The 17,642-nt window shown below is 36.0% G+C and overlaps 1 protein-coding gene across 2 annotated transcripts in view; it reads right to left on the minus strand.

Annotated features, from left to right (window-relative positions):
* The window catches only part of CNTNAP5 (contactin associated protein family member 5), an 842,021-nt gene that overhangs the window by 155,784 nt on the left and 668,595 nt on the right, over nucleotides 1-17,642 (minus strand). For both annotated transcript variants that reach the window (XM_059166599.1, XM_059166598.1), the window contains exon 14: nucleotides 238-394. In XM_059166599.1, the coding sequence (XP_059022582.1) occupies nucleotides 238-394 (157 nt within the window). The remainder of the gene's footprint in view (nucleotides 1-237; nucleotides 395-17,642) is intronic.

Consider the following 17,642-nt stretch of genomic DNA (forward strand, 5'->3'; position numbering starts at 1 on the left):
AAATGGAATGTTCAGACTATAAGGAGGTGATGATGTGACAATGTGTTTTATTTTGCAAGCCTCAGTGAAAGTCCTAAAAGTACTACACCTGGCAATTCTCAAAGTTAAAAACAATCACAAACAGGGATACCTAGTTTATATCGAATTTCTCAACATGTCTTTTTCTCTTGGGGGAAATTTTGTGCATCAATTAAAGTGGTTCCCCCACAACTGCAGAAAGATCATAATCCCAATTACCATTCATCCTTGTCAGCATCACAGTTGCAGAAGTGTTCAATGTCCAGGCAACTCTCATCCAGGCCACATTCACACTGCTGAACCCCAGGTGGGGCACCTCCCCAGTAAGGGTGCCTTTCATTGAACCGCCCAATCCACCAGGTAAATGGTGTTCCATCTGAAAGACAAGATAGTTTGCAGAGGGTGTCAAAAACTTACATGGAAATGTCTTCAATAATAAATGCACTACTGGGTATTTACCACAAAGATACTGATGTAGTGAAAAGAAGGATCATATGTATCCCAATATTCATAGCAGCAATGGCCACAGTTGCCAAACTGTGGAAAGAACCAAGATGCCCTGCAACGGATGAATGCATAAAGAATATATGGTCTGTATATATGATGGGATATTATTCCTCCATCAGAAAGGATGAATACCCAACTTTTGCATCAACATGGATGGGTCTGAAGGAGATTATTCTGAGTAAAATAAATCAAGCAGAGAGAGCCAATTATCATATGGTTTTGCTTACTTGTGGAGCATAAGAGATAACATAAGTGAGATGGGGGAAATCGAAGGGGGAGAAAAACCATGAGAGACTGTGGACTCTGAGAAACAAACTAAGGGTTTTGGGGGTGGGGTTGTGTGAGCCTGGTGGTGGGTATTAAAGAGGGCATGTATTAACAGAGCACTGGGTGTGGTGCATAAACAATGAGTTTTGGAACACTGAAAAGAATTAAATTAATTTTCAAAAAAGAAAAATACATATTTACACATATTAAATATACATAATATATATATGCATATCTGTATATATCCTCCCTTTCTCATTTCCTCTCTTCTTTTCTTCCTTCCTTTTTTTCTTTCTTTCTTTCCTCCTTCCTCTCTTTCCCTCTGTCATCCTGTATATGGATCTATATGTATCTGTACATGTATACAAAACTCTCTATATGTATACACACACACATATATCCACATATACATCTATATCTATATCTGTATCTATAGATATAATCAGATACAGACATAAAAACACTTTCATGAAAAGTATTCACATAGTAGGACGAGGATCAATCACAATGTTCAGGCAGGGTCACAAACTCAAATCAGTTATCCTAGTTGAGTAAACTGGGCTAAATTGCAGACCAAATATTTTTAAGATACAGATACAGAAATTAATTTCATTATAAAACTATTAAAGGAAAAGCAACAGCATGAGGGCCAAGACTGACCTGACATTAGTTCTCAGTTTCTGATAGTCTCTGAGGAAAAGTGGAGACTACGGTGGAGGAATAGTGTTGGAACCCTGGATTACCATAGCTTCTACTTTGTTTAAAGAGAAGTTATACTCCACAAATAAGTGAAACCATATGATAATTGACTCTCTCTGCTTGACTTATTTCACTCAGCATAATCTCCTCCAGTTCCATAGGGAGTTAGAGAGGAGAGGGAGGTTGGGGGAAATTGGAAGGGGAGGTGAATCATGAGAGACTATGGACTCTGAAAAACAATCTGAGGGTTTGGAAGGGGCGAGGGGTGGGAGGTTGGGGTACCAGGTGGTGGGTATTATAGAGGGCACGGATTGCATGAAGCACTGGGTGGGGTGAAAAAATAATGAATACTGTTATGCTGAAAATAAATAAATTTAATTTAAAAAAATAAAGAGAAGTTATATATTTCAAATTCAAAGATTTGAAGGAAAAAGAATAAAACCTGTTGACGATCAATACTGCCAGGGCCAAATAATTCCTTCTGAAGGTATATTTAACCCATACAGAGTTGGTATATAAACTGATTTCTGGTTTCTGTAGTTGAGAGAAAACTACTTTGGAGTCTTGTGTTTATCAATTTCTTTCTTCCTTTTGGTTTGTTTGTTTGTTTGTTTTGTTCAAAGCTTAGTTTAGTAAAATCTGTTGGAGTTTTCTTTTATGATTGGGAATATTTCAGTAGATTAAAATTATTACTCAGAAGATGATAGTGTATCCAAGCAACGGGTTGTAGAGAGAGATGGAGGTGTTATACATCATCAGGCTGCATGGAGTTAGGTCCAGGTCCCTTTGGAACTTGCTGTTTTGTTTATTTTTGGCATACAACAGGCACTTAACATGCAATTACTAAAAAATGAAAAAAAAAAGCTTAATAGGGATCATTTTTAACGATGCACCATTTTAAAATGGAACAATGCTTGTCTGATGATGTTACTAGGTTGGAATTTTGCCAAGTCAAGATTTAATTGTGCATACAACTCCTGATTTGCAAACACATAATTTACAAATTATTTGTGTATGCACAGATAGCAACAACTTTCTCTGGATTGCTCTCTGTGCTAATATACTTATGAAAGTCACTGAGGCAAGTAGGAAGAGAAATGACAAATGAAACAGTAGGTCATAACGAAAAGTTCAGGAAGATACTGTGAAAAGCAAAAGTATCTTAGAGTTACTGAGTTCGAAGGAGGACAGCTTGAAGGACCATACAAAACCCAAAATAACACACCTGATTCTGCCTAAAATGTTCCAAGCTCCCTTATTATCTTTTAAGCTAGAATTCCAGTTAACAGTATTTGTTTACCAGACCCTTCTTTTTAAATACTAATTCTCAATGGTTTAAGTCCATTTTCCCTATAAATCATGGAACAGTAGTTCAAATGAATTGTTTTACTTCTAAATTCTAGCTTAGATAAGCCACTCAAGTGGCCTAGAGAGCTGGTGGGTTTATTTAGGGCAGAGGGCACTACTTTTGGGAATGGAGTAAATTTAGGTAGATTTTCCAAGTGTTTGAGTCCAGGGAACACAACAGTAAAACATTTTAAATGTGAATATATTTACCAATGTTGGGTCTGGGTCCAAAACATGAGAAGAAATCTCCCCAACTCTACATCTTTCTGGCACTGCCCAGGATTCTTCCCCATAACATTAGTTCAGATCAAATAATAATGTTCAATACCATCATGAATTATTTTTGCTTATGAGCTAAACCAAGTTTGTAATCATACTAATAGCATCATTACTAATGGTATGATTTCCGAACAACCAATTTGCGTACAGCTTCTGGAATCTGTGTTGCTTTCTAGGAATTTTACAAATTCTCATTTGGTATCTTAAGCCTCTAGAAGTTTCACAGCAACTTGAGGCTTTGCTTTGTTTCAAATCCATCATTGTCTTACAGAACTGAGGCTTGGGGTCCCCTTTTCATGTCTAGAGATTAGTATAAAGGTTTTAAATTATGTTAACTGAATGCATGTCAATGAGTAAGAAGAAAGAAAGGAAAAAGAGTAGAAAAATACATGTACACACACAGATATTTGAAAGCAGGAGAATCATTGCTAAATTTTCCTCTCAGATGTCCCATTTTTATGTTTGTTTTCCTCTAGAGCATAACGAACAAGGAAGCCAAAGATCAAAAAGGATAGGACTTGCCCTGATTCATGACTCTAATGATATAGTCAGGTAGGGAATCTATACCTTAGGTTCACATTTCAGCCACTGGAGAAATTGAATTTATTTTCTCCTGACCAGGTGTTTAAAAAAAGTAAAGTCACAAAACACAATTATACAGATATAGACATATCTCAATATGCATTCATTCACCAAATATTTACTGAAGATCTATAATATTCCAGGAACTATTCTAGGTAGCTGGAATAAATCAGTTTAAGACAAAGCAAACCAACAAAGAAAGAAAACATGTCCCAAAAGCTTGCATTGTAATTATAGGAAACAGACAATAATAGTAATTAAATAATTTCTTATTATTTATTTATTTGAGAGAGAAAGAGAGTGACAGAGAGAGGAGATGGAAAGGAGCAGAGAGAGGGACAGAATCTTAAGCAGGCCCCATGCCCAGTACAGAGTCTGATACAGGGTTTGATCTCACAACCCTATGATCATAACCTGAACTAAAATTAAGAGTTGGATGCAAAAGTGACTTTTGTTTTGTTTGTTTGTTTGAGGCACCCACACACCCCAATAACAATTTCACATTTAAAAAGGAAGAAGAGGTATGGAAACAATACAGCAGACCGAGGTAAGGTAGACTGCAAGGAAGTGTGGGCTGCAGTTTTAGAATGGTCAGGATAAAAACTGATGAAAAAATAATTAAAATATTGAGCAAAATTTCAGGGCAGGAACAAGTGACTCAATGGCTGGCTATCTGGAGTATAACACAGCAAACAAAGGAAACATTCAGTATAAAGAATCAGGAAGTATAGGATCAATGTAAAATAAAGGGATTTCCTAAAATCTATCAGCTGGTTCTCAAACCATTATTTTTAAAATTTTGAGGAAACTCTAACTGGACTGTCCAATTAAAAAAAAAAAAGTAGCAGAAAACAGGCAAAATAGAACATGTATTAAATTAGATTATTGGCTACAAACTAAGAATTCACTCTGATAGTTCCAAGGCAAAGGGTATAATTAAGAAGATATCAGGCTGCCACAGAACCATGACCCGGGAAGAAATGGGCTTTTGGCTAATGGGCTTACCATGTTGCTCACTGGCCTGCGAAGGGAACTCTGCCTGGCTCACTAGCCTTGAAAGTCAAATACTGGAGACCTACCCAGCCAAAGATGTCATGCTGCCAGTGCCACAACCACTCCTCTACAGGTCAATAGGGTCAATAGGCATCATCCCCCCAAAGACAGAAGTTACTGTGGCCAATGATCCTAACTCTCAGAATAGAAGCTCCATGAAGAGCCTGCTTCCCAGTGCTCACCTCCAGTAAGAGCTGCATACAGGTGTCTCATTAGGGAAGCAGAGGTGACATGCTTGCATCCCAGCTGCCAAGGAGACTGGGCATGTATATTCTGACTTGCTGCAGAGACAGGACTCACAAGGCAAATTTTCATTAACACAGAAATAACACAAAAGTTATGGGGCAGGTATGAATAAGACAAATGGCGGGACACCTGGGTGGCTCAGTTGGTTAAATATCTGCCTTCAGCTTCAGTCATGAATCCAGGGTCCTGCATTGGGCTACTTGATCATCAGGGAGCCTGCTTCTCTCTCTTTCTCTCTCTGCCTGCCACTCCCCCTGTTTGTGTTCTCTCTCTCTCTGACAAAATAATAAGAAGAAGAGGAAGAAGAAGAATGCAAATGGCATCCTGGAGGTAAAGACACACTTAATATCACTTAATGGATCAGAACTCTAAACTGTTGGGGCAGGGTTTATGCACCCCAGAAAAGAAGGTCTGCATAATGCTTTGTGCTTCTGAAGCCTGAGGCTACAGGATTTTAGGGGTCAGACTCCTATCAAAGAAGCAGTGTTTAAATGCACTGCCCCTCTTACAGCAGACTTCCACAAGAAAACCTAAGAGAAGAATGTGGGATGTGGCCCATATATACAATTGAATATTACTCAGCCATCAGAAAGTATGAATACTTAACTTTTGCATCAACATGGATGAGACTGGAGGAGATTTTGCTGAGTGAAATAAGTCAAGCAGAAAAAGTCAATTATCGTATGGTTTCACTTCTGCTTGTAATATAAGGAATAGCATGGAGGACATTAGGAGAAGGAAGGGAAAAATGAAGGGGAGGGTGGTTGGATGGGGAGATGAACCATGAGAGACTGAGGATTCCAAGAAACAAACTGAGGGTTTTAGAGGGGAAGGGAGTGGGGGAATGGGTGAACCCAGTGATGGGTATTAAGGAGGGCATGTATTGTATTGAGCACTGGATGCTATATCTAAACAATGAATCTTAAAACACTACATCAAAAACTAATGATGTACTTTATGGTGAGTAACATAACACAATTAAAAAAAAAAAAAAAAAAAGAATATTGGGAGGACCCGATCCCTCTGGAGTATGGCACCACCAGGACCTCAACAGTAGACACAAAGGCCTCAGAGAGGTGGTGAGGTCCTCCATATGCAAGGTTTAGAAAAAAAATCACTGAGAAATTGCATTCATTTGCATTACTTCTATGTATTTGGAATTATTATTGTTATGTATCCTCATGCACACAACAAAGTCTAGGAAAATTCATCATATATATACATTTTTTTTAAAAGAATCTTCTCAGAATGTTTTTTGTTGTAACACTTTTTCATCTTTTTTTTTTTTTTTAAGATTTAATTTATGTATTTGATGGAGAGAGATCACAAGCAGACAGAGAGAGAGGGGAAGCAGGCTCCCTGCTGAGCAGAGAGCCCAGTGCAGGGCTTGATCCCAGGACCCTGAGATCATGACCTGAGCCAAAGGCAGAGGCTTAACCCACTGAGCCACCAGGCACCCCCATCATATATATATTGAACAAAAAAACCCTCCTAAGAAAGTTAATGGCTTAGAGTGAATGACCTCAGTGTGTGGCAGTATGTAACCACAAAAGGTGCTTTTTATTAATATCAAATAGAATATCACCAGACCAAGATCAATCATTTGTCATGAGGCTTATAAAGGTGACAATAGGAAACATTACTGAGCATGTGCTAAGTTACAGGCAGTATTCTGATGTGTTCTACACATATCAACCCATTTCATCATCACTGCTATCCTAGGAGGTGGGTATTACCCTTCACTTCACAGGTGAAGGGAGTGAGGCAGAGAAGGTTTAAAATACCCTCTTGGGGCCATACAATTAGAAAGTTCAGAGTCAGAACCTGAATCCAAGTATTCTTGCCCAAGAGTCCATGGGTTTAATCCCTGTTATGCTACCGTGCTCTGACATGTTGGGAAATAATACATGGTTAAAAAATGTAGGGCCCCCAAATCCCAAAAAGACTAAATAAAAAAATAAACAAAACAAAACACAAACACAAAACTTGGGCCTTTCAACAAAATACATATGGGTAGATTTAAGTGATAGCTAAGAAAATTGCCAGTCATGGGTAATCTCTCATAATCACTAAAATAAAGACAACACATTCCTAAATATATCTAACTACTACTCACTCATAGACACTAATAATGCCACAGCAGAATCTAATGTTAGCATTGCTTGCTAGAACTTTCCAGGATGACCCCACCACGAATTTCTGCAAGACAGCCACAAGTATACTTGGTTTGGCTAAAGACTGCACACATACTAAGAGGCACAATTTATGCCCTGTAGCTGGACTGCTTTTCAAAAGCTCTGTACCTTTCTGAGTTTCTCAGTTTTCTTTTATACTTTTCTTTTTTTAAACATCCATTTCTTAGAACTGGAATTGTTTCCCAAAAACTGGCTAGGGTGTTTGACAAATAAGTTAAAATAGAAAATCGTGCAGACCATCATGTAACTTACTTGACATATTAGACCATGCAGGGTATGTAGACTTAGGTTTGTCCGTACTTTCTTGGGGATACTTCGAGTCACAGGAGCTTCATGTTCGTCAGTCACAATGGGATGTAAAGTACACACAGACATTTCTACATGAGCCCAAGGATAGAGACAAGCTGTAGAGTCTTGGACTTCATCCCTGCCCTGTCTTCCTTTTTTTAATTAGGGAAGGAATGAAGTCCAAGACTCTAAGGCTTGTCTCTATCCTTGGGCTCATGTAGAAATGTCTGTGTGTACTTTACATCCCATTGAAATTGACTAACACAAAGCTCCTATTACTCTAATTATCAAGAAGGTATTGCAACATAAACTTGGAAAATAATTCTCACAATTGAGTCCAAAGAAGGTGGAAATGTACTGCATATTGTATATTATAGAATGTTTTATAAAGGGAATTTCAGCTTGGAGAGGGTGTGTGTGTGTGTGTGTGTGTGTGTGTGATACACACATACAGATTGAAAGACAGACAGTGAAGTAAGAGGATTCAGATGAAGAAAAATCCTTATCCTCACTTTTGACCTCAGAAATTAAGCCCATATTAATTCCTTTCCAAACAGCATCAGAAAAATATATATGAATTTAAAGCATTATAGAAGGTCAAACTATGAGTTTTGATAATTAGTGCATAAGTACAGGTTTCCTCCAGTGAGACATTTTATATGATATACACAGAGACAGAGCTTAAGGACAGAAAAATCATAATAAGTTTAAAAGAACACCTAAGCAGAAAACCAAGCTGTATATGTTTAATTTCACATTATGATTTTCCTAATGTCAGAAATTTAAAACAGATCATGATGCAGGTTACCTGCACCCTTTTACGGCTTAATCACTGAGTTTTTGAACAGAATTCAAATTGGAGATCCTTCCTTAATCTTGCAATTGCTTAAATTAAAGTCTTGATAACTGAGAACACAATAAACACAATAGCTTCCCAGTGATAACTACAGCCACAGCCAAGAGAATTTGGCGGTTGCCACCACTAGAAACACTCCAAACACAATTCCAAACAAACTCAGCATGAAGCTGGAAAGTTCTGTAAATATACAGAGACAGTGCTACCATTTTGAACTGTTGTCACTGTTTTTATTTTTTTTTCCTCATTTTATTTCTAAGTTTACAAGTAGTATGCTCATAGCCATAAATTCTGGTAAGCTCATTGTGCCAACAGAAAGACTTCCAGTGTTCATTTCTTTTACAGCTTCAAAAATGTCCACACTGATCAGTAAACATATGTTATAGTGGTTTGATGGTAAATATCTCTGTCTCCTTGATGTTAGATTTGCTCTTGCTACATTGGCCCATTGAATGTGAAGAGAAATGGCAGTGTGTCCATTCAGAGTCTACACCTTGAGTTATGGATGTTTCCACTTTCCTCTGAGGATCTTCTCTGACATAACCATAAGAACATGTCAAGGGAGTAACAGACTGTCCAGCTTGGACCTCAGGATGAGACACATGAAGCACAGTTGTCACTTCTGATGCACAAACGTGTGAGCTGAGAATAAGCACTGAGTGCTGTATTCCAGTAAGCTTTGGCACCTGGCTGGATAACATTATTGTGACAATAACTGATAATACAAATTAGATAAAAACCACATAAACATATTCTGTAGGGCTTATAAAGAACTAAATAGAAAGGTCAATGGCTCTGCTTTCAAAGGATTTACAATTCGGTTAGAAACATAAAAAAAGAGAAATATAGGTGGATGAGGAAAATATAAAGAAACATCAATCCTCTTTTGGCCCAAGTAATTGTCTATCTTCTGGCCCATATATGTAAACAGTTGTAGCAGGCACTTGAGTGGTTGCTCTGGGAGTCATTCCTAATCCTCTTCTGCAGTTGCCTTTCTTGCCTTTCCACATACGTTTAGTTGAGCCCAGTCTGGGTTCACTCTGAGCCTGTCTTAACTCAGGGACCATTATTTAAAGTGGAACCTTGACTCTCCCACCTACCTTTGTTCCCTTCAGATATGGTGCTTAGATCTTCCTACATTTCAGATAACAGTTTTTTCCAATGGTAATAGTCCCCATTCATCCTTCCTAGGCTCAATGCCTCACACCCCTGCATTTGGTTAGAAATTGTGCATAAGACTCTGGAGGAATCATACAAGTGTCTGATCACTAGACAGTCACCTGGCACAGCTTCCACTAATAGAATAACATGAGACATATATATATATATATATATATATATATATATATATTAAATATATAGAATAAGACATATATTTAATATATACTAAATATATAGAATAATGTAAGACATATATATTTAAATATATATTTAAATATATACACACATATATTTAAATATATGTGTGTGTGTATATATACACACACACACTAATAGAATAACGTAAGACTTAAATATATATAAGTCTTACGTTATTCTATTAGTGTATATATACACACACATATATAAATTAATATATATAAATTAAATACTATATATAATATATAAATTTAATATATATATTAAATACTATATAATATATATATATTAAATACATAAATAAATATATATATACACATGCATACATATATGTATATAAATAGATACATATCTCATACATATATCTATGATTTATAAAATAATGTAATTAAATACAATGTGTATGTATATATCCATATACATTAGTGTGTGTCTATTAGTGTGTATATATAGTATGCATATTAGTGTGACATGTGTGTGTATACATACGTACATAATCACCTCAATTATTTCTTCATTCTACACTATATGAAGATCATGGTGTGTAACCCAGTGATATAATTTTAACAGACTATCACTACCCCATAGGAGCTCATAACATTTAGGGGAAGAAGGACTTATACACAGCTGGGAGAAATGAAAGTTAGAATGAAATTAGGGCCAAAATAGAGCAGTTAATAAAAGTCTAGGGAAGCCCAGAATAAGAAACTATAAATTTTGTCTCAGGAGTCCTGAGAAAGGTTTCATGGAAATGGTTTAATTTCATGGAAATCCTGACATTTGATTAGAGGCTTGGCATTGAGGGGGATGGTGCCACTGGGAAGAGTCTGTGCAGGTATGAGACACTAAAGGGGACCCAAAATTCACTACAGCATCCTTAGAGGAAGAAACTGTCTGAAGTAATAAGACTTATGCATATACTAAAGATAAGCTATTTCACTGACTGTAGTTGAGCATGTGGGCTTGAAAAATAAGAGGGAGAGAAAGAATCGACCCAAGTTGAAAGGGCAAATAATTACAGGTGATTGCACCAAAATGGTTCCTTGTATGATCAAAATACAAATCATCAAACACTGGTTTAGGAAAGAAGACTCTGACCATGAAACAAAGCATTTTATATAATCTTTCTAAGTAGAATATCATTTCTGAGAAAACATTTAGTTAGAAAGAAAAACAACCTCATCCATATCAGAAAATAATGGTAGACATTCATCAAAGTCAATCTTGGTCTTACCGCTTGCTGGTCAGGATCATTAAATCAGACCATATGTCTAATAGTGTGATTAAGAGCTACTCAGTGATATTAGGAATTAACATTTTTATAATGTTGTTCAATGGTCTCTTCTCCCTGCCTATTTAATTGAAGTGAGCACAAAAGGGAGGGGCAGAAAAGATTAATGATACTGTCCTCTCAAAACAAATGACAAAATTCACTTTGATGGGGTTATTTAAAGCAAGACTAGACAAATCTCTCCAGAATGGGTCACAGGAATTCTTTCCTCATTAGGCAAAGAGATAGACAAAATGAATAACTTAAATAATTCTATTTACACTGTTTATGTTTCACAAGAGAATATAATAATACTTTGCATTCAGCAGTATATTTCATTTTAAGAGCTGTAATGAAGAGGATTTGCAAGGTTCAATGACTTGCTCCGAATCACAAGGTAACTGAGGGCAGACCTGGGCTCATAGCTCTGGGTCTCTAAGACCCACCACTGCAGGGCTCATATTTGGAACACTTACCTTCACAAAGGCTCACAGACCTTTTTACTTTTTTTTAAATCTATTTATTTATTTATTTATTTAATAGGCATGTATTTTTATCCCCAGGGGTACAGGTCTGTGAATCGCCAGGTTTACACACTTCACAGCACTCACCAAAGCACATACCCTCCCCAATGTCCATAACCCCACCCCCCCTTCTCCCAACCCCTCTCCCCCAGCAACCCTCAGTTTGTTTTGTAAGATTAAGAGTCACTTATGGTTTGTCTCCCTCCCAATCCCATCTTGTTTCATTGATTCTTCTTCTACCCTTTTTTGGCACTTTTTTAATGTGCCAAAAACATGTAGAGATATGACCCGTGCAGGGAAAATGACCAACTATGATAAATACGTGGGAACCATTAATAAAATAAGATCTTTGGTTTAACACACCATTCCTCTGATAGGATAAACTTGAGAGTAGTAATTTCAGATGCTGGGTGAGAAAGATAGCAGAGGATTTCCCTGTCCATATCAAACCGTAATGTGAGAAGAAAGAAACTGTTATTGTGTGAAGTTATTGTGTGAAGCCCCAAGGCATAGGTTAACCTATACTGATTAATATAGTAATAATTAATTAATTAATAATAATAATAATGGATAAGACACAGAGTTAGAAAAGTAAAACACCTAATGTCTGTACACAGTCATAGAAAGAGAGAATTGCAAAAATCTGGGGACCAAAGCTAATGCACCTACTTAATACTAGCAATCCTAATTTAAAACATCCAGGGTTTACTGAGCATTTAAAATATTTCAGGCAGTTTTATGCACTTTTTATAACCTAGTTTATTCAATCTCCACAACAACTCTATGAGGTAAATTATTCTATCCCACTTTACAGATGAAGAAACAAATGCATTCCCTGGAGGAGACATTATACATCCAAGGTCACTCAGCAAATGATAGCTCCCGGCCAAAGCTCAGAGACTTATTGCAGGTGATTGCAACAGACTCAAAGGTAAAATCCCGGCCTCCCCTATTATTCTATTCCCTAAAATTTATTCTAATAACAGAAAATTAGGATATTTAAAATATATATTAGATGATTGATCTCTCCTCTTAAAATCCTTCCATATTATCCCACTATAAGAATAAATACTATAAGAATAAATAAATAATGTTAGGCAACATGTGGAGTGTCAACAGGAAAAATCAAACAAACAAACAAAATTAAAACGGGCTAGTATTTAGTATTTAGTAGAAAGCATGGTTTTAGAAGAAAACTCTGAGGTCATTCTTGTTTCAAATACATCTGCCATTTTGGCTTTCCAATCATTGAAATCAAATGGTATCACTGCACATTAGTCTTCAAAATAAGGTTTACATAACTTATTTCATTCAATGCCCACTCCCCCATTTCTGTGAAGATTTTTATTCTCATTTCACAAATAAACTGAAGGTAATAAAAGATTAGTAATTTTCCCAAGATCACATGGTTAGGAAGATGTGAATTTAGACCTTAAGGCTCCAAATACCAATACCATTTTTATTATATCAAATGGAACCCAGTCCTATAATGGTAGAAATGAAAGGGTATTATAGATCTTCACAACAATTGATCTTGAGTCAAAATTATGAGTATACATCAAGTAAATATTTTATTGGTGAAACTGGAGGGCTTTTTATTGAGTTTGTATCTTCAATTCTCTTCAGATATTCCAAACTATCTTATCTTCCTAACTGTATTGGTATATCTTTGATTTATCTAATGGTCAATCAGTGAAACAAGCAAAATCTGAAAAAATAAATATTAATTACCATTATTTATCAGAAAGCCAGTTTGCCTGGACCTCAATCACTGGTCAACAGCTACATGAAGAGTGAGAGGGTAATCATATAAACAGGAACCAATTGGACTTTCTCTCTAGAAATAGATCAGTATTTCTCAAAGTGTACTATTATTCTGACTTTAATCAGAATGATTTGATGTTCTCATAAGAACAAGTGTTCTTTGTATTTTCCCAGGGAATTGAGTCCAAGATTCTCTGTTTCTATCAGACCCCTAAATTTTTTCACACAGAAATTTTAAAACCATTGGTGAGATGGTTTGAACCTCATTCAAGATGTTCAGATGTTATCCTCCTTTTATTTTTAAAGAATTCTTGTTGAATGACACTATAGATTGCTAAGTACTAGTGAGCGCCTCCGTTTTGGATTGAATTCCATTACCAAAATACAGACATGAAGTTTTACCAGTTCCAGCTAAAGAAAAAAAAAATGATAGAAGGAGATAAATAAAATACATACTAAAAATTAAGTTTAACTTTAACTGAGAAAAGGTCACTGAAATATATATTAACTAGTTTCTTCTCTTTTGTTTGGTTTAATATAAATACAGTTAATATACATTTGATGATGCCAATCTTCCATAATTCCCTAGAAGATTCACCAGAGAACCAGAGAAGTGTCTGCCACAGTTATCCATTCCACTTCAGTCATTTTATTTAGCAAACTCTGTTCCATACTTTGGGAAGATTAGGGAGGACCAATTCACCTTCTCTTAGTTTTCTTCTACTCTGGCTCAAAAAACAAAGCAAAACAGAACAAAAATTTACTACCTTCCCTCTCCTAGGTCAAATGGCTCTCCCGTGCCCACTTTTAATTTGCTTCAACAGGAAGATGATGAGAGTTCTCACCTATCCATTCTGTTCCTTCAACTGTCTGCTCATTAGTCCATCTTCTCATACATCCATTTAGCTGTTCTTACCAATATTTTTCCCATGCACAACCCTTTGGTGGGCCTCACACTTGGAGATATGGAGAAATTTTCCTTGTCCTTCTTCATAGACATTTCATTTATTACTTATCACAAAGGTCTAAAAAGCCTAGATTCCCAACCCTGTATTCTTTCCTGAGTTGTTTGGTGGACTCAACTGTTCCATCAGTATTTTCCACTGCTTCCTCACAGAGTCTGAAAATTATTTATTACTCATTGTCCTACAGGAATGTATATAAAATATACACAGAGAGGTGTTCACACATACCTCACAAATAGCTCTTAGTCTTGTATTAAATAAGGCACTCGATAAACCAGTAATTGTGTGTTGAAATATTAAGGGAGTAAATGTTGCATTGCTAATCAAAACGCCATTGTGATCATTCATGTTAATAGATCACCTCTAAGTGATTGTTACCATTTATGAAGACACCAACTAACCCCACTGTGGCTTATACTATGAATGTTTCCATCCGTACTGTAAATTCCTTTTGCTGATGGCACATTTTCTGGGGCTTTTTTGTTGAAAACCATGTAGGATGAGGATGTTTATGTAAGACAATCCTGTCCTTTAATCAGCTACTACAGATTCAACTGTAAGTTACAGAACATTAGAGAGAAACACTCCCACACACCCATGCCCTCTTTGCCTGAGTGGTCAGTTTAATTTCTTCTTTCCTCTTCTCCAATCCTCCTTTTCCTTTTCATTCTTTCTCTCTTCTCCCCTCTCCCTCCACCTCTGTCTCTCTCCCCTCCTCCTTCCCTCTCTTTTCTTTCTCTCTCTCATTTCATCATTTCTCCTTCCCACCTCTCTCTTATATCCCCCGCTCCAGAGTCATTTTTACTTCTTTTGCCCCTTCTCTCCCCAATCCCTTTTTTGAGCAACTACCAAAGATAATTCTTAACTTCTTCTTTCTTAAATACATAAACACAATCACACATATAAGAATTGCCCACAATTCTGTCTATAATATTCTATCACTGTTGTTTAATAGACATTACCTGATTATGATAAGAAAAAAAAAAAAAAAGACAAGGCAGGAAAAAGGAAAAAAAAAGGAAAGAAAAAAGGAAGAGCTAGCTGGAACCCTTTATGCAAATCCCTGCATGAATCAAGTTTTCTTTCAAATTATAACAGGTGAACAAATTCATGAAGGAGAGCATGAAGGAGATAACGTGAGTTTGCTTTTCATAGTTCCTGCTAATGAACAAACAAAAATCCCCTCTTCGTTCATTTCTGTCCTTAAAACATAGCCGATGGCTATAAGTCTAATATTCATTAGAGACCTGAACAAGGCACAGACAGAAAGTTGATGGGGCCCACAGATCACGCCCACCAGGCAGTGCTAGAAACAGTGCAAGGCAGCAACATAAGAAGAATGGACACAGAGCAGCTCTTCTAATGAATAAAATATGAAGAGCTCTGCAATTACGCAGACCAGAAAGAAGTGGCCAGAGGATCATCAGCATAATGATAGCAATAAAAATAGGATTTCATGCCTGTATCTCCTATTTCACATCCCAAATCTGAATAATATTTATTAACCACTCTCCTGTTTATGGTTATTTGCAGGGTACATAACAAAAAATAAAACAAGGCTATGAGTTTCCTGCCTTCAAGGATTTTCTGTTCCATGATAGACCACAAAGGTCATTTAATTATTCTAAAAGATAGTCTACAAACAGAAAATACATGAAAGTGGTAATTTTGGTTTCTGAGCAGAAATATGCCATTTAAAAGAGTACTCTATATTTGAAAAAAATTAGACAAAATGACCAGTTGAAAAAACTGATTAGCTGTGTATGTTGATACAAACTAATTTTCTAAATAAAAAAGTTAGAACATTGGCTAGTGATCACTCAGGACTTAAAATATACTATCACTATGTTTCTAAATCACAAAAGGTGCAGCAAAAAAAAAAAAAAAAAAAAATGAGGTTGCAGACATGGTCAGTAATCTACCTAAGGGTAGGGATGATTAGTAATCAATAGACACCCAGTTTTTATTAGACTCTCAATAATTCATTAAATGACCACAAGTATATATATTTGTAGATATATGTCCATGTACACACACATGCACACACACACACACACACACACACGCACAGTCTAGTGTAAAGCACAAAACACCACCCTATTTGAAAAGTGTAACAGTACAAATGCTTTTCATGATAAGTTCAATATAACTTCTGAAAAGATGAATAATTAAGATTTGAGAAAGTATCATTATCAAGAAATTTTTAACTATAGTTTTCACAGACAGGTATATATTTTATCAAACAACATAATGCTGGGATTCATTTTCTAATAAGTCATTTTGTTGCTATCAGAAGGAAAGAAAAGTGATGAGAATATAACATGATACACTACATCTACCACTCAGCCCTAATGCTGGCAAACCCAGTCCTTGTCTCCATCAGGATATACCATTAACAGAGATTGCCTTCTAGGGTCTCAGTCAATAGAAACAAGTCAATTAAAGGCCCTTTCAGTTGATAGAGACAGCTAATGCATTGTTGGCTACTCTTAGAAGTCTAGAATCAAATTGGAAAAATGAGCACATTAATCAAGGGGAAATATACCTCTGAGGGTTAACAGGTTTCTGGGATGGTACAATTCAAGCAAGATCTAAGATCTAGGACTTATTCTTGTTATATAGAAAAATCTCTCAAATCTCTCAAAATGGAGGGTATGCTAAGTTTCTTTGGTTATTCTGGAATTGTTGATAACAGCTATCATATTTCTCCAAAGGTTAGTTCCATGATAATAAGTTGTACCGTTATTTTTTGTACCACTAAGAAAGAAAAACTACTACCAGATCAACTAAAATATAACATTGATTATAAGATTTATTCCAATTTTGGAGATATTAAACGTATGAAAAGAAACTTTATTTCAATTACATTTACATATATAGTCAAACTTCCTATGATTCATTCCATTTAAAATTAATGTCCTTTTTATCTAGTTAGGAAAACTGCTTAGTGTGTGTTTGTTTGTTGCAAATATAACAAGGATAAAAAATAATATCTAAACAGAAAACAATCCAGAAAATTCATCAGGATTTGAACAGTTTTCTTATGAACAATTACCACTGTCTAGCTTAAATTAGATGTTCAATACAAGTATTTTATTTAAAAAAAAATATTTGAAGACAAGTGTTTTCAGGTAAGAAATGGGTGTACATGAGGTGATTTCAAAAGAAGGTCTGAAAATTTTCTGACACTCCTCTTACTTTAAATCCCTATAGACTTGTGAGCTTCAACCAAGAAAGCAGGGAGGAAGTGATGCTAGGTGATTTGGCAAGTGAGTCCTCATAGGTGATGACTGGTAGTTTCTAAACTGTGATTTTATTAGAGAACATTGCTGATTATGTCCAGGAGACTGAAACAATCCCTCTTGTATACCAAAGAGGTAAGAAGGCTTATCCAGCAGTCTAAGAATGCCTTTCTATTTGGAA

This window comes from Mustela lutreola, chromosome 3, assembly GCF_030435805.1.
Source record: "Mustela lutreola isolate mMusLut2 chromosome 3, mMusLut2.pri, whole genome shotgun sequence".
In the NCBI taxonomy this organism is placed as follows: Eukaryota; Metazoa; Chordata; class Mammalia; order Carnivora; family Mustelidae; genus Mustela; species Mustela lutreola.